Here is a 24,590-nt window from a genome sequence, read left to right as displayed (position 1 = left end):
CATTGTCAAACCTGTGAAGAACAACCCCAGCGGACCCTCAGTGACTTCACATTTTTACAATGTTCAGTTTCGATTAAATTTACTAATGTGGACGTTTATCATCGTTTGTTTTTTTTTAGCCGAAGACAAATATTTTCATTTACAACAACAACAACAACAACTGTAAAATCAAGGTCCAGCCAAGCATATTACCACCGCATTTACAAATATTACCCTTAATGTGTAAATAATCTGAATGGACTTTTGAACGGCATTCACTAACCGAGTTTTACGAGTGGCCTCCAGGCCACCAGGGGCGCGCTAGAACACAGACAGGAAGTCACTCGGAAGTCTTTACCACATGAAGGATGTTTGAATTATTTTGATTCTGCGGACTCCTCTCAAGACTGAAAACTTTCATATTTATGTTATGCACTGTACAACGTGTGCCGGAGTTTACCTTCGAAGTGCTTACTGACATTATGCCAACGACAAACAGAAAGAAGCAGGGGAGGGACACCGCGGTAAGTGATTCATTCACTACAGCTAGCAACACCTGATATGGAAAGTATAGAGCTTCAGGTACTTGTTGTTTACGTGAATATTTCCATTGCATGCACCGGTATATACTTCTATTCTCCTATAGTTCAGAGTGGAATATTTTACTTTTTACTCCTCTAACATGACATTTAATTGACAGCTTTAATTCTTTCACAAATAAAGATTTCACATACAAAAACATGATGACCTTATAGATTAAACGGTGAATAAAATGTGGTTGGTCTCAGCCTACTACAACATTTACTTTTAGGCATTTCCCACCTTTGTACTTTGTACCGGTGTGACAGCAAACATCTTGAACTTACGCTTTTCTGCACAAATGTACAGCTCTTTCCTAAAAAACGTTATATTGTACGTGTATTTAATAATATTTTTTACAAACTGTATTGTCAATTTTTATTTATGCTTCTTGACTTGCAGTACTTTTAATTTCTTTGTAATGCGTCAAAACATCAAGGCAAATTCCTTGTATGTGAAAACATACTAGGCAATAAACCTGATTCTGATACATCAGTAATCCAATAAAAGTGTAACACTCACAGGGCAATGTTTATGCATTAAGTGCTTGCGCTTTTGATACTTGATATGATTGGGTTGGATTTTGATACAGATAAGATAAGTGAGCCAAAAATACATACATCATTTTAATGTTTTAAAACGGAGATCTTCAACAGGGGGTCCGGGACCCCAAGGGGGTCCTCCAAATTATTGTTCATTTTTTTGAAAGTAAAAGAAATGTCTTAACATGAATCCAACATATTATTAGCAAATATAAATCAGCTTATTTAAAAAAACAAAAACAAAAAAAAAACATTGTTGATTGGCTTACTGGCCTATTTCAATAGCTTAGTATGCTATGCACTAAAAAGGTATGTATGAAAGCTTTAGGACACCCACATGTTATTGTAGGCCTAGTTTAATATGCATCTTCATTTTATACCATATGTAGTAGGGGGTCCCTGATCCGTCTGTCTCGGTTAAGGGGTCCTTGGCTTAAAAACTGGTCACAGGCTGAGGCATTCACAGTTATGATGGCTCTGTGTTTTTGTTGTTGCTTGACCTAGGTACAGGGGACCAACGACAGCAGTGTGGTGAGCAAGGTGTCTGCTGCAGCGCTGGGCTACTTCCAGGATGTCTTCCTCCAACACTTTGTGTGCAAAGCGGCCAGAAGAGCCCCGCTCATCAACAGGTCAGCAGGGATCTAGTCTCGCACTGCCAGACCTTCCTCCACAGCGCTGCGGAGGAGGGTCTGGCTAGTCCACACAGCATTCCGGAATGGGAGAAAAACGTGCTCTGGTATTGGCATTTCTTTAAACCAATCACAATCGTCTCGGGCGGGGCTAAGCGCCGGACGGAGCCACGGCGCCGCTGCAAAATAGCCTCGGGAAGGAACTTGTTTTGGTGCAACATGTGTACGTTCAAAAGTTGGACAGATAGTCTAGCTAGCTGTCTGGATTTACCCTGCAGAGATCTGAGGAGCAGTTAACCATAGTCCTCACAAATCCCCCAGAGTTTAGAACGCCAACACAAAGAAAGAGGAAGGGGACGGACATCTTGCTGAAATGAGGGACATCTGGTGGAACTTCCGGCGGCACCTGCACCATCCGGGAAATGAAACGTCTTCGATAAAGACTAGCAGGGATCAAGATCTTGTCATACCCAAATTTAATAAAAAGTAAAAAAAAATAATGATAGACTAAACAGCAACGAAATCAGGATTTTTATTATGGATTAATCTACGGATGTATCAGTTATAAAATATCAGAAAATAGTGAAACACGTCTATCACGGTTTCTTAGAGCTCAATATTACAGTATGTACCTAAATTGTATACAGTTGTATATGGAAGGTTAAAATAATCTATTCTCCAACAAAAACTTTGTTTGCGTGATCTGATATTGATTCATAAAATTCAGAAATCGATCTTTTAATATATGCCTTTTCACCATGAATGTATAAGTAAAGATTCAGGAAATTATTGGCATTACCCAGGCTTGGTACATAATGATAACAATATGTTTTGTACGAATGAATTATTATTTGCATGTTTTAGGGGCTACTATGTGCGCTGGAGAGCCGTGGACCACTGTGTGAGGAGGTTCCTACACATTACTGACAACTGCCCAAAGAGACAGGCAAGTTAGCAGACTATTTTATGTAGAAAGTGGGAAAAGGTTGCATATGTTCCCCTTTTTTTTCCCTCTCACTCCCTCTGTCATTATCTTCCCTCTTTTTGTTATTAGATTCTGTCTTTGGGCGCAGGGTTTGACTCTGCGTATTTTCGCCTCCGCGCAGATGAAGCGCTGGACAGGGCCGTTGTGTTTGAGGTCGATTTTCCCGATGTCACTCGCCGCAAGGCTGCCCTGATCAGTTCTGATAGCACGCTGAGGGGGATGTTGGACCCCCATTTGCCTTCTTGTACAGGTTTGTCATTCCTTTCGCACATTTCACTGAGATTCAAAGAAGATTGTCTTTGTCATGTGCCATAGAAGTTATGTTAGATTTCAGAAGCGTATGCCTGCCTGTGTGTCTCCAGGGCCTGTATACGTGTCCAGTGGTCAGTACCGTCTGCTAGGGGTGGATGTTAGAGAGGAGTCCCAGGTGGAAGAGGCTCTGAGTGCAGCGGGGCTGGACTGGGCGGCCCCCACCCTAATTCTCTCTGAAGTGGTGCTTACCTACATGGAAACAAAATGGTAAGTACGGCAATTTGGTCTATTTAGGGGACCAGCGGTCGGTGTTGACCCACTGGAAGTCGGTCAAGCCGCCATCACGCTCTAAGTGGATAGAAAGTGTTATAGCACATCTCAAGCTTGAACAACTTAGATACTCTACAAGGGGCTCTGTGCAAAAATGATTTACAATCTGAGAGGCCTTCCTCTCTTATTTTGAACAAGCAAAAATCCCCCCCCCCCTGGTGTTAATTACTGTGATGTAAAGTAAGTCTGTTGAAAACTTACATGAAAAGATTTGAAAATAAAAAGAATGTAGGGGACCATATCACCCCTTTTGTGTACGCATAATATACAAGCTAGGCCTTTAAAATCATGTACTTTGTTCATACATTTTAATGTTAGCTATGATCGTACAGCTCTACTGTTTGTTTCATCTTGTGTGTCTTCCAGGTCGGATGCTGTCATTAGTTGGACGGCAAAGCTCCTGCCACAGTCACTCTTCGTTATGTATGAGCAGATACATCCACTTGATCCCTTCGGTCGGATCATGCAAGATCATTTCCAGAAACTAAATTCGACTCTACACGCCCTTCTACAACACCCGGACACTGCTGCACAGAGGAACCGGTTCCTGGACAAGGCCAGTATGCAGACAATATATAGACCCAATCACAATGTTTGCTTTACACTAACTTCCGGGTAGAAAACTCCTACGTCCCGTACGTACAATTTAACGGCGCTGAGCAAACGGGGGACGAGGAACAACTGGTTTATCAAAGACGCTAGCAAAGCAACACAGCACAGAAAATAATCACAGCAGAGACGACAGAAAGGCTGGACCTCCGTGTTTAACTTTATATCTTTAAACGTATCACAGGGTACCCGCGGGGTCCTCAAAGTCTTACAAATGTCTTAAATATAACATTTGAAAAATAAGGCCTTAAAAGTCTTAAAGTGCTCATATTATGCTCATTTTTCAGTTTTTCTCAGTTTCATAATTGTATTTAGAGGTTATATCAGAATAGGTTTACATGGTTTAATTTGAAAAAAAACACCATATTTTGTTGTACTGCACATTGCTGCAGCTCCTCTTTTCACCCTGTGTGTTGAGCTCTCTGTTTTAGCTACAGAGTGAGACATCGCACTTCTGTTCCATCTTTGTTGGGAGTCGCACATGCCAGTAGCTAGGTAAGGACTACTAGCCAGTCAGAAGCAGAGTATGAGGGCGTGCCCTGACAGTACCTAGGTAAAGACTACTAGCCAGTCAGAAGCAGAGTATGATGGCGTGCCCTGACAGTAGCTAGGTAAGGACTACTAGCCAGTCAGAAGCAGAGTATGAGGGCGTGCCCTGACAGTACCTAGGTAAGGACTACTAGCCAGTCAGAAGCAGAGTATGAGGGCGTGCCCTGACAGTACCTAGGTAAGGACTACTAGCCAGTCAGAAGCAGAGTATGAGGGCGTGCCCTGACAGTACCTAGGTAAGGACTACTAGCCAGTCAGAAGCAGAGTATGAGGGCGTGCCCTGACAGTACCTAGGTAAGGACTACTAGCCAGTCAGAAGCAGAGTATGAGGGCGTGCCATGCTAGCAGCTAGGTGAGCATTATAACGTGTGTTCCAAAGTGACCACGTTTGTCTCTGAAGTAAAGGCTGGACTACAATAGAGCTGTTTGGAGCAGTTTGTGAACAGTGTTTTCTGTTGGAGATGGTAAGTCCCTTTGGGGTGGACTTTGGGCTTTTTCACTTTGTAAACCTATAATGTGCACAAAAAAAGATATATAACACAATAAAGGAAAGGGGAAAAAAGCATAAAATGAGCACTTTAAATTGTTTTAGAAAGTCTCAAATTTTGTTCACTAAGGTCTACCATTTGTATTGTCCTTTCATAAGATAAAATAACTCCTTCATTGTCCGTATATTGTCACAAAGCATGTACAGTATATGTATTGAGTACTACAATTAAATGTGGTATTAAGTTGAAGTACTTGGTAAACAATTATTTTCATAGCCTAAAATGCTTTCTGAAATTCCATTATATCCTACATACTTTTGCCAGTATGTTTATGAAGTAATAAAGGTATTACATTTCATTCTAAATGGTATTAAAAAGGTCTTAGAAAGTCTTAAATGTAACTTGTGGAAACCTAGGAGTACATTGGTTACAGTTACAGAAATAAACAAGTTTGCTGATTTCACACATCGTGTATGTCGTGATTGTCGTGTTGATGTCACCGTGAGTCGGTCTATATACTTATTAGATTAGATTCAACTTTATTGTCATTGCACAAGTAAGGACAACCAGTACAACGAAATGCAGTTCAACATCTAACCAGTACTGCAATCATTAAAGTGCTTTTTCTTTATAGCAGTGCTTAAAAAAAGACATAAAACACAGAATGCAGTATGATCATGTTAGTCCATTATTAAAGTGCATAGAGTTCTGAGAAATCAGACAGTCCATATAATAGTAGAGACAGAATGCAGTATGATCATATATAGTGCATTGTTGAGGTGCATTAATAAAGTGTATAGTGATCAGAGGTAGTCAGACAGTCCATAGTCCACGTGCAAAATTACTACATCGCATTATTGTTGCTGATTTCTCTTTCTTTTCTCTGTTTTTTTGTTTTTGTTTTTCTTTCTATGAAGTACGTGCAAATGTTTAATCAGATAGTGTCGTGGTGTTTTTGTCTCCAGGGCTGGGAGCAGTGTGTGTGTCTGGATATGAATGACTTCTACTTCGGGCTGGTCCCTGAGGAGGAGAGAGGCAGAGTGGAGAGCCTGGAGCCTTTCGATGAATATGAGGTCAGCTGTTGAAATGGGTTTGCATCTTCCTATTTTGTGAACTTGTCTCTCCGCTGTATAAAACCATACTTCCCAGTAATCATAATATTGAACAGGATGACTGTATATTAGGGCTACGCAATATGAGAATGGGAGATATGAGAATGTGAAATACGCCATATGCAATAAACATTGTATAATATCGCGATAACGATATTACTTGAGCTAAATGAAACAGATATTAAGTGTCCTCAGTTCTGCCCTTCTGCTGCTTTCAGTATTCTGCTAAAAGACAACAAATTGCTTGGTGAATTTAAAACAAATCATCATCACAATCATTTCCAACCATCTTTTGTTTCAACATTGAATTGAATATAAAAGGCACCACGTAAAAAGAAAGACAGGTACATGTTAAAGTGCAGTTTTCTACTGATACTATCTTTCAAATAACATCATAAATCTGTCTTTCGCGATATGTCGCAGCCTTTTGCAATGTGTTTATTGCGCCAGTTGATATCTTGTCAACCCTCAGGAATGGCACCAGAAATGTTCCCACTACTTCATCCTCACTGCATCTCGAGGCGCTTTGATGACACAGGCTTTACTCTCGCAAGCTCCAGGTAGCTATCACTTTATTTCGCCCTCATAGAAAACCACTGCCCCTTACTTGACTACTGTAACGGTGTCTTTACAGGTCTCCCTAAAAAAATCAATCAGACAGCTGCAGCTGATTCAGAACGCTGCTGCTCGAGTCCTCACTAAGTGGATCACATCACTCCAGTTCTGAAGTCTTTGCACTGGCTTCCTGTCCCTCAAAGAATTGATTTCAAAATACGTTTGCTGGTTTATAAATCACTAAACGGTTTAGGGCCAAAATACATTTCTGATCTGCTGCTACACTATGACCCACCCAGACCTCTCAGGTCGTCTGGGACAGGTTTGCTCGTTGTCCCCAGAGTCAGAACTAAACAGGGGGAGGCAGCGTTCAGTCTTTATGCTCCACATATCTGGAACAAACTCCCAGAAAACTGCAGGTCTGCTGCAACTCTGTTCTTTTAAATCAAGGCTGAAGACCTTTTTTTTTATGTTGCCTGTCTTTAAATAATTGTTAATTTCTTATACTGCACTGTAAATTGTATTCTCATATTTTATCTGTTTTTAATTTTTTAATCGTTTTGAACTTCTCTTTAATGTTTTATGTAAAGCACTTTGAATTGCCCTGTTGCTGAAACGTGCCATACAAATAAAGCTGCCTTACTTTTCAACTAACAAAAAGTTTCTTTCGCCCCAGTATCTTCAGTGCCATCCATTTGCCCGTCTTGGAGCCCCACAGCCCTGAGTGTGAGGACCGTACCAGTTAGTATGGAGGGGCTGGGGATGGCTTCCACGTCGGTGAGCCCGGGGCAGGTCCTGCTGACAGGAGGCTCTAGCAGAGGAGGCAGGGGGCCAGCGACTAGGACCCTCCTCTGGGGCCAGAAAGGCTGGAGATCTGTTAGTGTAGAACCATCAGTAGATTTGGGTGAGAGGACTTGCTGCTTCTGATTTTTTTTTGTTTTTTGTCAGTATTCTTTATTAAAAGGGTCCCCATTAGCTGACGCCATAGCTACTCTTCCTGGGGTCCACATTAGACACAAAATACATACCCATTACATCACAGACATTCCATTACAAGAATATATGTAAAATCACATCAATATGCAATACACTTATCCACGCCCACATACATACACACGCGTACATTTCCCATAAACAAGGGATCAAACTAACTGTCACACTCAGTAACTATCACATTATAAATAACCCAAAATCTAAAACCTGAGTAGTAGTCTTAGTGTAGTAGTCTTACACTACATTTAGAGAGAATTTGCAAACAATTAAAGGTGTAGTTAATCTATAAAAGGTTAGTTTCAGCTTGAATCAGAACTTTTACATTCATGCAGGAGTCCTGCAGCAGGATTCCTGCCTTTAAGTGTATCTCTCAGTTCTAGCAGCACTGATGGTGCGTTCCATTTGTACTCTGAAGTCGGTATTTCCGAGTTCTAAGTTGGAAACACGCCCCCTGAAGTCAGATTTTCGACTTTGAAGTGGGAGAGCCTCACCGTACCCCGAGCAAGCCAACCTCGAAACCTCACATGGCTGCTCCGTACGTCAACAGCAGTGAAAGCTGTAGTAACATACAGCTTATTAACACTTGTGTCTTATTTGTGTCTAATTAAATCTTAAACACAGTACTGTCCAGCTTTTTTCTGTCGACAGGTTAGTTACGCTGTTTGTATGCACGCGTAACGCGTTGCTATCAACTGGTATTGCTAACAATGGCTAACCTGAATAGAGCAAACCCCACAATGACGTGTTTTAATGGAATGCGGTCAACTCACGGGGTGACGTCAATCCGTGCTCCGGCTTCCGACTTCTGAGGTAAATGGAACGCACAATGACCAAGGCATTTGTACAAAATCCTTAGTTAAGTAAAAACTCAGGAGCAGCACAACTCATTTCACATACGTGAAGAAGGTTCGGGAGACCTTGATGACTTACTCAGGAGCATTTAATGAACACTCAATGGAGGAGACAATTAAGCAGGCAGTACAGTTTAACCACCATGTGTTATTGTGCATTGCCGTCCCAACTCTCTGAAGTTCCTGTCCTCCTGAAGGTGGATTTAAACTCATGCTGGAGGCGTTACATTTAGCTGAACCTTTAAGGTAAACAAAGATATAGCAGTAAACACAGATGCTAAAGCATAGTTAAGCCCCCCTCTCTCTCCCTCTGGGAAGTATCAGATGCTAATGCCTAGTTCCGCCTCTCACTCTCTGGGAAGTAGGCAAAAGTGTGGCAGGCCCGACGACTTCCAAAAGAAGACAAAACAGTCCCTTATCATGCAGCTGTGTACACTCCTTGAATCTGTAGAGACAAACATATTTACACATGAACAGGTTTGGTTAGAAGAGACTGGCTGAATCTTCTCGTCCCCTGACCTGTGACCTATAAATGACCTGATGTTGTCTAAGTCTTCCCTTTGTCTCAGCATACCACAACTTGGTGTTTCCGGGAAATTCCACCACAATGACCATTACTCATTTTTCTTCTAGTCGTATCATCAAACTTGCAAGTAAAGTGTGACCATGTGAGCCTCCAGTGTGAACAGTTGGGTTGCTGTGTTGCCTTCTGCCAGGTGTTCGACTCTACCACACCGCTACCTCTCTTCCTGGGGGAGGTGTGGTGGTATACGGGGGTCGCTCATCTCCACTCAACCCAATCAGAGGCCTTTTCAGAGTAACCCTGGACACCCGCAGCGCCCCTGTTCCACTCGACTCAGAGGACAGAGACACTGTGAAACTTTGTGTGGAGCAGATGGACTGTACGGGGGAACCACCAGCGCCAAGATGGAGGCACACTACTACTGCTGTCAGTCACAAAGGTGAGATGAAGTAGGAATTCCTTTAGTTCTTACTTTCTTACAGGGTACCCGTGAGGTCTTTACCTGATGAAGGTCTAAGACCGAAACGTTTCTCTAAATAAATTATTGCTTGCGTATAGCAAGTGTGCGGGACTTTCTCTAAGCTTTAGATCTGCTACTTTTGATCATATCCTACGCACCTCCCCGACAAAAGAGGTGTGCAAAAAAAGCTTTCTGACGTTACCCGTGAGGTCTTAAAAGTATTTTTTTTTTAAGATTATTTTTTGGGGCTTTTCTGCCTTTTTAATGGACAGGACAGGTGAGAAAGGGGATAGAGAGGGGGAAGACATGCAGGAAATCATCACAGGTCGGAGTCAAACCCTGGACCTCTGCATCAAGGCATAAACCTCTAAATATATATGCACCCGCTCTACCTACTGAGCCAACCCGGCCACAAAAGTATTTGTTTTTTTACAAATAGTCTTGTTTTTTTAATATGATAGTCTTGAATTTAACTTGGAGAACCCTGAGGGTTACCCTGTACTTACTGATTATACCATAAAGCTCTCTCTCTCGTTTGTTTTGCAGGTAAAGACTTTCTGATTGTGTTTGGTGGAAAGAATGAATCTGAGGCAGCTCTGGGTGACGGCTACTTCCTGTGTCCAGACCAGCAGCACTGGACTGAGGTCAGTCGCTATTCATGTACAGCGCTCAGCATAAGTGAATAGACCCATGCTAAAGTTGACTAAAAATAGGACTAAAAAAATCATCTTTTGGAAATTGATCTTAATGCCTTAATTAAAAAAGATGAGGAAAAATCCAACCTTTAATGACGCCAATTTTCTAGAAGCAGGCTGATTTTTATTTTTAAAGGCCAGTTATTGCATGGATCCAGGATACTATGCATCCTGATAAAGTTCCCTTGGCCTTTGGAATTACAATAGCCCCCCCCCCCACATCATCACATCCCCTTCACCATACCTAGAGATTGGCATGGTTTTATTTCAGTTAGCCTAATAGCTGGTTTGATTTGCATTGAGAGATGATTTTATGGAAAGTACCCCATGCCAGTCTCTAGGTATGGTGAAGGGGATGTGATGATGTGGGGCTGTTTTAATTCCGAAGGCCGTATGAGTCCAAAAAAAACCTGCAGACCGCGCACATTGTCACCGCGAACCGTCTGGGGTTTTATACTGATTGTGGTCAGAGCGGCTCAAAGAACAGACTTCTTCTCTCCTGTAGCCAATCATTGCAACACGAAAATCTCAGACGCTCCAAGATTTTAAGCCCGGTTCACACCGCGCCGACCGGGCTGAACGCAAGAAGCATGAAACAGCCATTAGGAGAGGAATGGGGCACACGCTCTTACTGGGTGAGCTAGAGGTCGCCCCACTAAAATGTTCTCTTGCATGAGTCTCAGTGTGTGTATGTATATTATTTACAGATCCAGGTAGAGGGCTCAGCACCGGCGGCCCGCCATACCCACTCAGCATGTTCATATCAGGGAGGTGTGGTGGTGTTTGGAGGACTGGACCGAAGGGGATTACCACTGGGGGACACCGCACTGTTAAGGCCAACGGACAGAGGCTTCTCCTGGGAAAGAATAGAGGTGCAGCCCCCTCCTGTTCCCAGGTCTGTTGTGTTTCTAAGCTTTCACGTCATTCAATTTATTAATACCAGGGTTTCTGCGGGGTCTTAAAAAAGTCTTAAAAAGCTGAAAATTTCAAAATCAAAATTTGTACGCCTTTAAAAAGCCTTACATTTGTGTTCTTGGTCTTTAATGATTTTAAACAGGTATAAATGTTCTCATTGAAATGTTCCCACAGCCCTTTACAATGTTTTTTTTTTTTGTTTCAGTGGTGGTGGTGTTCTTTCTCTCGCTAAACCAAATATAATTCGTTGTATTATGACTACAAATGAGACCAAAATGCAACTTGTATTGCAGCCGAGTGCGAGGCTGCGCGAGTCTCTTTCGGAACGGATTTCATTCTTAAGCTATAGGAAAGCGCAAGTTTGCCTGCCCATGTTTCTGGACTCTGACATTGACGGGGGGTTTTGTTTCTGTTTTTTATGTCATGATATAGGTCTTAAATTTCATTTCAAAAGGTCTTAAAGAATTCTTAAATTTGTCTTGGTGAAAGCTGCAGAATCCCTGAAAACAAAACCATGTTGTCAAGTGTCTATGTTAGAAAACCACCCTCTTATTTGCGTTGTTTCAGGTACTCTCATTCTGCCCATGTGATTGGTGAAAAGCTGCTTGTGGTTGGTGGAGTTTGGCTGCATTCAGACGGTGTACCAGGTGTCGTCATGATCAACCTCACCACGCGCAGCAGTGTGGAGTTCAGCCTGGACACGGTCAGTTTACATACATTTAGTCCTGCTTTGCCAGACCCTCCTCCAAAGCGCACTGGAGGAGAGTCTGGCTACTCCACATAGCATTCGGGGACGGGAGGAAAACGTGCTTGGGTTTAATGGCATTTCTTTAAACCAATCACAATCGTCTTGGGCGGTGCTAAGTAGTGATGGTCAAATGAAGCTGCTCGAACCACTGTCTTTATTTTCTGAGCTCACTATCTGGCGTTCTCTGTTGAAAACAAAGGGTTGAAAACACACTGAATTGCCATTCCTTTAACCTTTTTCTTTGAGCGCCATCTAGTTCAGTTCAGTTCAGTTTTATTTATAGTATCAAATCATAACAAGAGTTATCTCGAGACACTAGTGGCTCAGAAAATGGCTCTAGTGGCGCAGAAAATAAAGACAGTGGTTTGCGAAGCTTCATTTGACCATCACTTGTGCTAAGCACCGGAGAAAAACCGCGGTGCCGCTGCAAAATAGCCTCGGGAAGGAACTTGTTTTGGTGGAACGTGTACGTTTAAAAGTTCAGGTTGTAGGAGTCTGGGTTTGTTGCCTGAAAAGTGGCATCAAGTGCCAAGTGCAATGCATTTTTCTTTGATCATGTATCCTCAGGTTGGGTAAGATCTATTAAAGGTCCCATGGCATGAAAATGTCACTTTATGAGGTTTTTTAACATTAATATGAGTTCCCCCAGCCTGCCTATGGTCCCCCAGTGGCTAGAAATGGTGATAGGTGTAAACCGAGCCCTGGGTATCCTGCTCTGCCTTTGAGAAAATGAAAGCTCAGATGCACCGATCTGGAATCTTCCCTTTATGATGTCATAAGGGGAAAGGTTACCTCCCCTTTCTCTGCTTTGCCCGCCCAGAGAATTTGGCCCGCCCATGAGAGAGAGAGAGAGACATCATGGCTTGAAAACAAGTGAAGCATGGCAGTTGGTGAAGGCCACACCCCCACCCTCCACCTTGTCCCCCCTCTCTCCTCCTCAATAGCATTTAAAGCTACAGACACAGAAATGGCACATCCTAAGGAAAGCTCATTGTGGGACTGGCTCTAGTGGCTGTAATTCTGCACCAAGGCTGAATTTCGGGAGAGAGACTTCAGATACAGTATTAGTGGACCACTAAGGTCTATAAAAAGAGACTTCAGATACAGTATTAGGGGACCACTAAGGTCTATATAAAAGAGACTTCAGATACAGTATTAGGGGACCACTAAGGTCTATAAAAGAGACTTCAGATACAGTATTAGAGGACCACTAAGGCCTATATAAAAGAGACTTCAGATACAGTATTAGTGGACCACTAAGGTCTATATAAATAAAGAGACTCTCCAGATACAGTATTAGGGGACCACTAAGGCCTATATAAAAGAGACTTCAGATACAGTATTAGGGGACCACTAAGGCCTATATAAAAGAGACTTCAGATACAGTATTAGTGGACCACTAAGGTCTATATAAAAGAGACTTCAGATACAGTACTAGGGGGACCACTAAGGCCTGTATAAAAGAGACTTCAGATACAGTATTAGGGGGACCACTAAGGCCTATATAAAAGAGACTTCAGATACAGTATTAGTGGACCACTAAGGCCTATATAAAAGAGACTTCAGATACAGTATTAGGGGACCACTAAGGCCTATATAAAAGAGACTTCAGATACAGTATTAGTGGACCACTAAGGCCTATATAAAAGAGACTTCAGATACAGTATTAGTGGACCACTAAGGCCTATATAAAAGAGACTTCAGATACAGTATTAGGGGACCACTAAGGCCTGTATAAAAGAGACTTCAGATACAGTATTAGGGGACCACTAAGGCCTATATAAAAGAGACTTCAGATACAGTATTAGTGGACCACTAAGGCCTATATAAAAGAGACTTCAGATACAGTATTAGGGGACCACTAAGGCCTATATAAAAGAGACTTCAGATACAGTATTAGGGGACCACTAAGGCCTATATAAAAGAGACTTCAGATACAGTATTAGGGGACCACTAAGGCCTATATAAAAGAGACTTCAGATACAGTATTAGGGGACCACTAAGGCCTATATAAAAGCATCCAAAAAGCAGCATGTCATAGGACCTTTAAACAAGATACTGTCTGATAAATCTCTGTGTTCTGCCATCTCTAGATGTCGGTGCCCTGGCCTCTGATGCTCCACTCATTCTGCTCCGAGCTGACAGACTCAGAGGAACCAGAGCTGCTCCTGATAGGCGGGGGAGGAAACTGTTTCTCTTTTGGGACTCACTTCAACCTTCAGCCTGTCACTGTGGACCTCAGACCTGCGCTGGGATGAAGTAAAGTGTGAAACGGTTAAGCCGCTCAAATCAATGACTTAAACTGTGGCAGTCCGAACTCCAACCATCAGTCATCTCAGACAAGATGAAATGGATAAACTTGAACTATTTGGGACAGTTTGAATAGAGCTTTCTTCTCCAGACACGTGTTATTGTTTCTGAGCCCTGACGTGTGTTATGTCTAAGTAAAGCGTGATTTATGCTTCTGCGTTAAATCGAGGCCGTGGATACGTACATAGGTACGTGGAGACACAGACCCTACGCTATAGCCTGACGTGCAGCTCTCGAAATGTAACTACACGTCGCGGCGACGCATGTCGCTCGGCCGTAGCTTGGTAGCGTTGCATTTCCCCCGACTCCTTTTCCTGGTTCTCCTTCTCCACAAACAACATGAAATCCAGGAGAGGGTTAACTTTTCCTGCTACAGATTTCCCACCGTGGTCAGAAAGAACAGGGGAGACTGCTATTCTCTTAGAGATCGACTCACACACCATCGCACAGGTATAAACATCAGCCCACTTACGTAGGCTCGAAAAGCTCTGCGTGGAGCCTCCGCAGAACCATAAATCACGCTTAAGAAGTATACAAGGGCACAAAAGGTTCGAAAGACATTAAACAACTTATGTTTGGAAAATCCAAAGAAATGTCTTCAGTCTGCTTTTACTGGGCAGGTTTTTTATTCGTGAGACCACAGTTCAAAATCACAAAATAGTCAAATAAAATCATAGTCCAATATCGACTTTTTTCGTTGGCGTTTTGGATGGTTAAATCATTCAGTGAAGCGCCTAAAAGACTGGACCGTAGGACTGACGGCGCCCCAGTCGCCCGGCTTGCGGTATTCCCCCTTCTCCAGGAAGTACTGGCGTCCACGGTAGTTGGGGTGCTCGTAGAAAACCCACCAGCCGTCGAAGATCTTACAGGAGTTGACCTCCCTCCAGCGGAACTTCTCCAGGAGAGAGGGACAATCCTCTGTGGCCTCGAAGGCCTGGCCCCCGAAGTCTGCCTTCTCATACAGCTGCATCTTGTACAGGGCCCCACTGGTCTGGAAGGTGACGGGAGGAAGGGGGGGAGATGGTAGGGGTATGGGAGCAGGTGACAGGGGGGTTAGAGTGGAAGATAGGGGGAGAGTGGTTGTTTCGGGTCGGGAAGGAATAGAGAAGGAATGTGGCGTAAGAGAAAAGGGGAAGGGGGGGGATATATAGGGAGATGAGATTTGCATCCAACGAACGGAAAATATGTTTGTAGCACTGCATATGTCAGTGGTAGGATCGGGCATGGAGAACCGGTTCCGACTTGGAATCGTTTCAAAAATCACGATTTCAATGGAACCTTTTATTTTTAATTTTTTTTTTTTATTTTTAATTTTTTTTTATTATTATTATTATTATTTTTTTTTATGGAATCATTTTGAATCCGAACATCGGTACCAAATTTAACACGCGCAAGTTTTGGTTTCCATAGCAGCCATGGTACTTCTAGGTGCTTGTTGTGTTGCAGCCATGGAGCACAGTAACGGAGCTTTAAAGTAGGGCTGCACGATATGAGGAAAATGTCAAATTGCGATTATTTTGACTGGTGTTGCGATTCCGATATGATTCAGGATATTGGAAGGAATGATACATTTTTTGGATCATCATTTTCATTGAAACACAAATAAAAATGTACTATAGTCATGTAGTGTGATTTTTACAAGAATCTGTACCAAACAAAGATGTTTTCCTTTAGTCTGTAGGATAGGATTTATAGGCAGGGACGTCTCTGCCGCCCCACAATACTTCGTTCAGAATGGTTAGACACATATTTTGCCTTTAACAAATATTGCGCGAATCAACATCCTCTTAAAAGCGACCAATGTTAAGTTTCGTGGATTTCTGTAACTTGTTCCATGTAGAGGGAGCAGCAAACTTAAAGGTGCTCTAAGCGATCTTGGGTGACGTCACATCTTGTTGACGTTCGAAGTATTGTCAAACAAAACGGAGGCTAGCTCACCCCTCCCTCTCAAAGTCGTTGTCTAGGACAGCTCTCCTCTAGCTAACTTCCTTCTTCACGCTTCTCTCTCCTCCACTCCCCACACCCCCCTTCATGTGCACACGCACTAACCCCCCAACTCCTTCTTGTCGGTTATTGGCTGGAACACTGTTTGTTATGTTTGGTGGTGCAGGTTGGCCCAGTTTGTTTTTGTTGCCGTTTGTGGAGCCTGGGCTGTCTACAGAGACCGTGTTTTTTTTACAGTGTGTTCAGGGGACAGGCAGCTAGCAGATAGTGAGGAGATGTTTGCTGTATGTGACAAAAAATGTTGTAGCCTAAAAAACATGTGACATCGATTAGAGCACCTTTAAACGCCTTTTTTCCTGAGCTCAGTTCTAACCTTTGGAACAGACAGAAGGAAAAGATCCTGGGAACGAAGATTGTAAGGCCCTAATACTATTTACACTGATATAGGTCAGAAGGTAGGATGGAAGTAGACCTAAAATAGCCTTGGATATGAAGATATTCCAGTGTTGAAGTCTCTGTGTTGATAGAGAAGGCCATACAACACGTTCATACAGTTCACAATGGTGAGTGAGGGATCCACCACATCAATTATATAACTGGCTTCCCATCGCCATCTCTTCTGTTTTGCTGCCCTTTTATAAATAGCGCAAAACTGTTAACATGCAGCTCGTCCAAACTAGATAGATTTTTGCATTAAAGTGGTGTCCCTGAATCTGCCTGCAGGCTGTGGGTCAGCTGGGCCAAAGCCCGATCATACAAATAGACCGAGCCACGTGTTGGTCTTCATCGACAAAGCCCCGCAGTCACTGGTAGCATCGACACCATAGCATGACCTCTGTGATGTGCCCATCAGTTAGTTTGTACTCTCCCCTGCACTCACTGTGGCTTTTTGTGATTAACAATTTTTTATGTTTTTAACAAAATATAAAACATACAACTCGCAACATGAACACATGCTCTGCTACACCATGAACTACTAAACTACTATTTCTAGTCACAGTTCCATTATCGCCTACCAAGAGCCTGGGTCTGTCCCAGGTTTCTTCCTAAAAGGGAGTTTTTCCCCACCACTAAATGCTTGCTCTTGGGGGAATTACTAGAATTGTTGGGTCTTTGTAAATTATAGAGTGTGGTCTAGACCTACTATATCTGTAAAGTGTCTTGAGATAACTCTTGTTATGATTTGATACTATAAATTGAATTGAATTGAATCACCACCCCCCCACCCTTTGTCATCAAGACAAACATTAAGAAAAGATGACACAGTTACTTCAGTAGCACTTACATACAACAGCATAATAACAAAATAGACACACTGTAAACCAAATAAACATATGTATAAATGAGGAGACGTCTCTCCCCAGCACAAAGCTTCTTAGGAGCCCTCCAGAAAGTTCAACTACCTTCCCCATTTTCTAGTGTAGACATCCAATCTGGCAAACCGTTTCTATGACATCTTTTCAAACGCCGCCACCCCTAGCCATCTCACAAGCCACTCCTGGATTGACGGCACCCCTTCATTCCTCCATCCTCTTAAAAGAATCTGTCTGGCTATCATCAAACTAGTCTGGACCCAGCTTCTTATGTGCTTATCCATCCCGTTTAGGATTGACCCATCTCCCAGAACAAATCATCTTGGGCTGAATGGAACCTGGGTCCCTGCAATCCCACATAGGTTATCATGTATCCCAGTCCAAAAGTCCTGGACCCTATCGCAGGTCCATAGGACAGTGCCCATCACTTCTGACTGTCACGAACCTCGAGTTAATAACTCACAAAGTCCCTCTGCTTCACAGCTGAGGACAAATCCTACCAGGAGTCACATTGTCACAGGTTGGTGGTTAATTAAGAGATCTGCACGCAATGTTCAGCACATTCATATTGGATTATGTGTACTTTGTCCACAGTAGAGGGTGACACTTTTTCGGGACTCCCGCAGGTCACAGTATTCCCGCTGGAGTCCCGCGGTACGGGAGTCAATTTCACTGTTGGTAACATGATAGGGACGGAATACAGCATAGAAATTAACGGGAGCAAGACAGAGCCGGAGTTTAAATAAAAAAATAGCGCTGCAATAGGTGAGTGCGACCAAAGATTGCGAGGCATTCCTAGGCTACTTAGTATGCGGAAGGCAGCAATTCTTCTAACCTACCCTAAATCGATAAATGTGTGTTTTGAGTGCGAGAAGATCTCCGTTAGGAATTACGTAATGAAATCGCCTAGGCCTGAAGGTAATGCATGTATACAGTAATGTAGCCTAAATTTCCGAGGCAACCTCAGTGATTTGACTGCGATTAACCAAACATGCTGCAGGGGGGCAACAGAGTCTGATAACTTCAGACAACATAGGGAACGAAACAGGAGCGGGACAGGATTTGGAAGTCTTTCTCTCGGGGTTTTGCAGGACAGGATTTTTTTTTGGGGGGGGCAGTCACGTGATCAGGTTATGACAGGAGTATTTTTGTGGGCTCAGGATGGGATGGGAGCGACAAGTGATTCCCGTGTCACCCTCTAGTCCACAGCAATTCCACCAATCGGTCCCAAAGCGTCCCAGTTAGAGAGGAAATGCCGTAAACATACAGTGGGGCAAAAAAGTATTTAGTCAGCCACCAATTGTGCAAGTTCTCCCACTTAAAAAGATGAGAGAGGCCTGTAATTTTCATCATAGGTACACGTCAACTATGAGAGACAAAATTAAAAAAAAAAAATCCAGAAAATCACATTGTAGGATTTTCTATGAAGTTATTTGCAAATTCCTCGGGAAAATAAGTATTTGGTCACCTACAAACAAGCAAGATTTCTGGCTCTCACAGACCTGTAACTTATTCTTTAAGAGGCTCCTCTGTCCTCCACTTGTTACCTGTATTAATGGCACCTGTTTGAACTTGTTATCAGTATAAAAGACACCTGTCCACAACCTCAAACAGTCACACTCCAAACTCCACTATGGCCAAGACCAAAGAGCTGTCAAAGGACACCAGAAACAAAATTGTAGACCTGCACCAGGCTGGGAAGACTGAATCTGCAATAGGTAAGCAGCTTGGTGTGAAGAAATCAACTGTGGGAGAAATTATAAGAAAATGGAAGACATACAAGACCACTAATAATCTCCCTCGATCCGGGGCTCCACGCAAGATCTCACCCCGTGGGTCAAAATGATCACAAGAATGGTGAGCAAAAAATCCCAGAACCACACGGGGGGGGACCTAGTGAATGACCTGCAGAGAGCTGGGACCAAAGTAACAAAGGCTACCATCAGTAACACACTACGCCGCCAGGGACTCAAATCCTGCAGTGCCAGACGTGTCCCCCTGCTTAAGCCAGTACATGTCCAGGCCCATCTGGAGTTTGCTAGAGAGCATTTGGATGATCCAGAAGAGGATTGGGAGAATGTCATATGGTCAGATGAAACCAAAATAGAACTTTTTGGTAAAAACTCAACTCGTCGTGTTTGGAGGGGAAAGAATGCTGAGTTGCATCCAAAGAACACCATACCTACTGTGAAGCATGGGGGTGGAAACATCATGCTTTGGGGCTGTTTTTCTGCAAAGGGACCAGGACGACTGATCCGTGTAAAGGAAAGAATGAATGGGGCCATGTATCGTGAGATTTTGAGTGAAAACCACCTTCCATCAGCAAGGGCATTGAAGATGAAATGTGGCTGGGTCTTTCAGCTTGACAATGATCCCAAACACACCGCCCGGGCAATGAAGGAGTGGCTTTGTAAGAAGCATTTCAAGGTCCTGGAGTGGCCTAGCCAGTCTCCAGATCTCAACCCCATAGAAAATCGTTGGAGGGAGTTGAAAGTGCGTGTTGCCCAGCAACACCCCCAAAACATCACTGCTCTAGAGTAGATCTGGATGGAGGAATGGGCCAAAATACCAGCAACAGTGTGTGAAAACCTTGTGAAGACTTACAGAAAACGTATGACCTCTGTCATTGCCAACAAAGGGTATATAACAAAGTATTGAGATGAACTTTTGTTATTGACCAAATACTTATTTTCCACCATAATTTGCAAATAAATTCATAAAAAATCCTACAATGTGATTTTCTGGATTTTTTTTCTCATTTTGTCTGTCATAGTTGAAGTGTACCTATGATGAAAATTACAGGCCTCATCTTTTTAAGTGGGAGAACTTGCACAATTGGTGGCTGACTAAATACTTTTTTGCCCCACTGTATTCTTTGTAAATCTTTACAATTATTCCCTGAAAGAACCAAGCAGGCCTGCCTTGTTGCATGATCCACATTTTCTTCAAAACTTGCCATTATCAGTGAATAGCTTGCAAGCTCGAAGTTTGTTGTTGTTTCCCGAAGCGAAGGGATTTTAAGAAGGGCAACACACAGAGAGAAGATCCAGTCTAGTGGTAGAGTAAAAAGTGGAGTAAATATACAAAGTGGCACAAAATGAAAATACTCAAGTAAAATAGAAGTATGTCAAGGTTTTTACTGTACAGCAGATCAGATCACAGGCGATGGCTGACTTACAAAGTGGACCATCTTGCAGGAGCTGAGTCTGTCGTTGAGGCCCATCCAGCGCTGGTACTCTGGGTACTCCCCCCTGGTCAGGACGTACTGGTAGCCCATGTAGTTGGGCCGTTCGTACACCACCCAGGCCCCACTCTCCACCCGGATGGAGTTGCAGCGGCTCAGGTAGGCGTGGAAGTCCGAGCAGTCGCTGTCGCACTCATAGCGACGGCCCTGGAAGTTCTTGTCCTCGTAGAAGACAATCTGTGGGGGGTGGGGGGCAACACATGGGTGTCTTAGCTTTTATCAAGATCAAGTCAAAGTTTAGTCAGGATACTGTTTTTTTTTTTTTTTTCTTCAATGCCTTCAAATTTCATAAAACATCCAAAATTCAATGAAAGTAGAGATCGGATCCTTAATTTTACTTGCGAAGAGCGTGGTATGGAACCATTTATGTTATTTTTTGGAAATTTGCTTGAAAAAAATAACCTAAATTCTGATGTTGAAACTTCAAAACGGGTCAAATTTCACCCGAAGACAACAGGAGGGTTAACTTAATCGCCAACTATTTTGATAATCGATTAATCGGTTTGAGTTATTTTCTATGAAAGAATAAGAATGGAACAAAGGACAAAATCCTGCACTCTGCTCTTGCTATTGCATCTCCGTTTATTTATCTACAGTTTATTTACCGAAACGTTAGTTTAGAGCAGACTGCCGGATTTTTTTTCCTTTGTTGCAAGTTAGTGATATTTTCCAACGCACCTGCACAGAAGAATTTTTGGATATGCGAGTTGTTTCTTCATGAAAGAATAAGTAAAACTTCTCTGATGTCAGCTTCTTAAATGTAAATATTTTCTAGTTTTCTTCAATCCTCTGAGAAAGTAAACTGAATATCTTTGAGTTGAGACAAAACAAGATATTTGAGGACGTCATCTTGGGCTTTGGGAAACACTGATCGACTTTTTTTTTTACCATTTTCTGACATTTTATAGACCAAACAACTATCAATTATTCTACAAAATAATCAAAAGATTAATCGACTATTAAAGGTCCCATGGCATGAAAACGTCACTTTATGAGGTTTTTAACATGAATATGAGTTCCCCCAGCCTGCCTATGGTCCTCCAGTGGCTAGAAATGGTGATAGGTGTAAACCGAGCCCTGGGTATCCTGCTCTGCCTTTGAGAAAATGAAAGCTCAGATGGGCCGATCTGGAATCTTCCCTTTATGATGTCATAAGGGGAAAGGTTACCTCCCCTTTCTCTGCTTTGACCACCCAGAGAATTTGGCCCACCCATGAGAAAGAGAGAGACATCATGGCTTGAAAACAAGCGAAACATGGCAGTTGGTCATTTCGGGAAAGAGACTTCAGATACAGTATTAGGGGACCACTAAGGTCTATATAAAAGAGACTTCAGATACAGTATTAGGGGACCACTAAGGCCTATATAAAAGAGACTTCAGATACAGTATTAGGGGACCACTAAGGCCTATATAAAAGAGACTTCAGATACAGTATTAGGGGACCACTAAGGCCTATATAAAAGAGACTTCAGATACAGTATTAGGGGACCACTAAGGTCTATATAAAAGAGACTTCAGATACAGTATTAGGGGACCACTAAGGTCTATAAAAGAGACTTCAGATACAGTATTAGAGGACCACTAAGGCCTATATAAAAGAGACTTCAGATACAGTATTAGTGGACCACTAAGGCCTATATAAAAGAGACTTCAGATACAGTATTAGGGGACCACTAAGGCCTATATAAAAGAGACTTCAGATACAGTATTAGGGACCACTAAGGTCTATATAAAAGAGACTTCAGATACAGTATTAGGGACCACTAAGGCCTATATAAAAGCATCCAAAAAGCAGCACGTCATAGGACCTTTAAAATCACTGTGAGTTGCTGTGCTAGTATTTCCAATTGACTGTCACTGTTTCATCACACAGACTTTATAAAAAGCTCTTCTGACTTTGCAAAGCATTCTTTTGGCAATGTTTCTTTAAGTAAACCTTTAACCTCTAGCTGGCTAAAGGCATCAACACCTAGTACTGCCAGGCCGCTCAGCAACACTTGCCTCACCTGTAAACCAAATTAAAAACAGGTTCAAACCCCAATAATCCCTGAAGAGAGGGTCACACATACAGCCTCACCCACACGTTCATACTTAACCTCCATGCCACAGTGTTACCTGACTCTACGTCAATGCCAGTCCCATTTTCTCTTAACTCACCCTGCCCATCTTGGATATAATGTGTGGGATAGCCTCGGTGGTGATAAGTGAGAGTGGCGTTGGTTTGCCCCCTGAGGTCTCGATGTTTGCTCTGGCCTCTCACCAGTCCCTTTTTATATCCCCGCTTTCCCCCCCACGTTAATAAACAGCAACAGTGGAAGCAAAAAAAATAAAAAATGGGGAACAATCGCTTTGTCATGAAGATGAGATCCAAAAATTGAGTCAGTGATTCTAGTGCTATTCAGTTTTTCCAGAAAAGCGAGGAAGGATTACGGCCATAATGGCCAGGCATGGTTAGCGTCCATTCACTCCTCTATTGGCTGGTTCCAGTGCCCACACATACACACACACACACACACACACACACACACACACACACACACACACACACACACACACACACAGACACACAGACACACAGACACACACACACACACACACACACACACACACACACATACACACACACACACACACACACACACGCTCTCGCACCACGTTACACATGCCAGCTCCACCAGCTTGCCCCGACCAGGTGAGGACCTGCCAACTCATGACTTCTTTCTGCATTATGGATGAATCCAGACAGAGCAGTGTTCACTGGTGGAGGAAGTATTCAGATCCTTTAAGTAAAAACAGTGGTGGAATGTAACTAAGTACATTTACTCAAGTACTGTCCTTAAGTACAAATGTTGAGGTACTTGTACTTTACTTGAGTCTTTTCTTTTCATGCCACTTTCTACTTGTACTCCGCTACATTTCAGAGAGAAATATTGTACTTTTTACTCCACTACACTCATCTGACAGCTTTAGTTACTTTACAAATTAAGATCTTTGCACACAAAACACGTAGTTTATAAAAATATCTTTTATTATAAATTAAACTACCCAACAATATAACGGCCTACAAGAACAGCCGAGCTGATAAGCCAATTAAACACTTAGTTGATTGACTGAACAAAAAGTTAAAGCACTCCTTATGCAGAATGGGCCATATCAGAATAATATATATTACTGGACTGTATTTATTGATGCAGCTAGTAAAGGTGGAGCAAATTTTAACTATTTTATATACTGTTGGGGATCTGAACCAACGTCGCTGTTGGGTAAAAACCTTGTATGTCCAAAACCAATGTTTTTTCAGGAAATGAAAAAAGGCTAATTTGATACATATTAATATTGAAATGATTGATTGTGGGGGTGGTGATAGCTATGACACATGCCTTTGGCGTTGGAGACCTGGGTTCAATTCCCACTGGGATACATCAACCAATGTGTCCCTGAGCAAGACACTTAACCCCTAGTTGCTCCAGAGGTGTGTGGCCTCTGATATATAGCAATTGTAAGTCGCTTTGGATAAAAGCGTCAGCTATATGACATAATGTAATGATTTATTTTACCTCAGACAAAACTATCTTGTAACTGTTATATAGATATATGTAAAACTCACTGACAGGCGTAGAGGGTGACCAATAGCATTGATTTATGGAAAAAAAATGTTGAATGGAGATACGAGGTTTCTGCCCGACTGAGACGTTATCATTTATTTGTTGGATTATATTTTATGTTAATACTAATAATAATCTGCAAAGTAACTAATGTTGTCAAATAACTGTAAAGAGTACAATATTTGTCTGAGATGTAATATAGTAGAAATACAAAATGGAAATACCCTGTTAAGTACCAGTACCTCAGAATTGTACTAAAGAACAGTACTTGAGTAAATGTACTGCAGTTATATTCGACCACTGGCAGTGTAACATAACCACAGATGCAACGAATACATGTAGTGCTATGGTTTGATTATGAAATCAATGCATTTCTTTAT

The 24,590-nt window shown here is 42.4% G+C and overlaps 2 protein-coding genes across 5 annotated transcripts; one reads left to right on the top strand and one right to left on the bottom strand.

Annotated features, from left to right (window-relative positions):
• The first annotated feature begins 312 nt into the window (after positions 1–312).
• lcmt2 (leucine carboxyl methyltransferase 2) lies at positions 313–14,790 on the top strand. Of its 3 annotated transcripts, none has more exons than XM_078262629.1 (14): positions 313–503; positions 1,611–1,729; positions 2,594–2,675; positions 2,784–2,964; positions 3,077–3,233; positions 3,663–3,852; positions 5,908–6,015; positions 6,527–6,614; positions 7,286–7,513; positions 9,170–9,415; positions 9,983–10,080; positions 10,839–11,026; positions 11,614–11,749; positions 13,888–14,790. In XM_078262629.1, exons 1-14 carry the CDS (start codon positions 405–407, stop codon positions 14,050–14,052), a joined length of 2,085 nt encoding a protein of 694 aa, XP_078118755.1. In that variant the 5' UTR covers positions 313–404; the 3' UTR covers positions 14,053–14,790. The 3 variants fall into 3 exon arrangements, with proteins under 3 accessions (XP_078118755.1, XP_078118754.1, XP_078118757.1); XM_078262628.1 differs by having other exon boundaries at positions 1,605–1,729; XM_078262631.1 differs by lacking the exons at positions 313–503; positions 1,611–1,729 and adding an exon at positions 1,758–2,215.
• A 20-nt stretch (positions 14,791–14,810) lies between these two features.
• On the bottom strand, positions 14,811–22,771 carry crygs2 (crystallin, gamma S2). Of its 2 annotated transcripts, XM_078262633.1 has the most exons (4): positions 22,763–22,771; positions 20,549–20,782; positions 16,300–16,305; positions 14,811–15,095 (listed from the first exon to the last, which is right to left on the bottom strand). In XM_078262633.1, exons 1-4 carry the CDS (start codon positions 22,769–22,771, stop codon positions 14,823–14,825), a joined length of 522 nt encoding a protein of 173 aa, XP_078118759.1. In that variant the 3' UTR covers positions 14,811–14,822. The 2 variants fall into 2 exon arrangements, with proteins under 2 accessions (XP_078118759.1, XP_078118758.1); XM_078262632.1 differs by lacking the exon at positions 16,300–16,305 and having other exon boundaries at positions 20,540–20,782.
• Positions 22,772–24,590: the final 1,819 nt, after the last annotated feature.

This window comes from Sander vitreus, chromosome 11 (genome assembly GCF_031162955.1).
Source record: "Sander vitreus isolate 19-12246 chromosome 11, sanVit1, whole genome shotgun sequence".
In the NCBI taxonomy this organism is placed as follows: Eukaryota; Metazoa; Chordata; class Actinopteri; order Perciformes; family Percidae; genus Sander; species Sander vitreus.
Note: the sequence above shows the minus strand (reverse complement) of the source record. Positions and strands in the feature narration are given on the sequence as shown.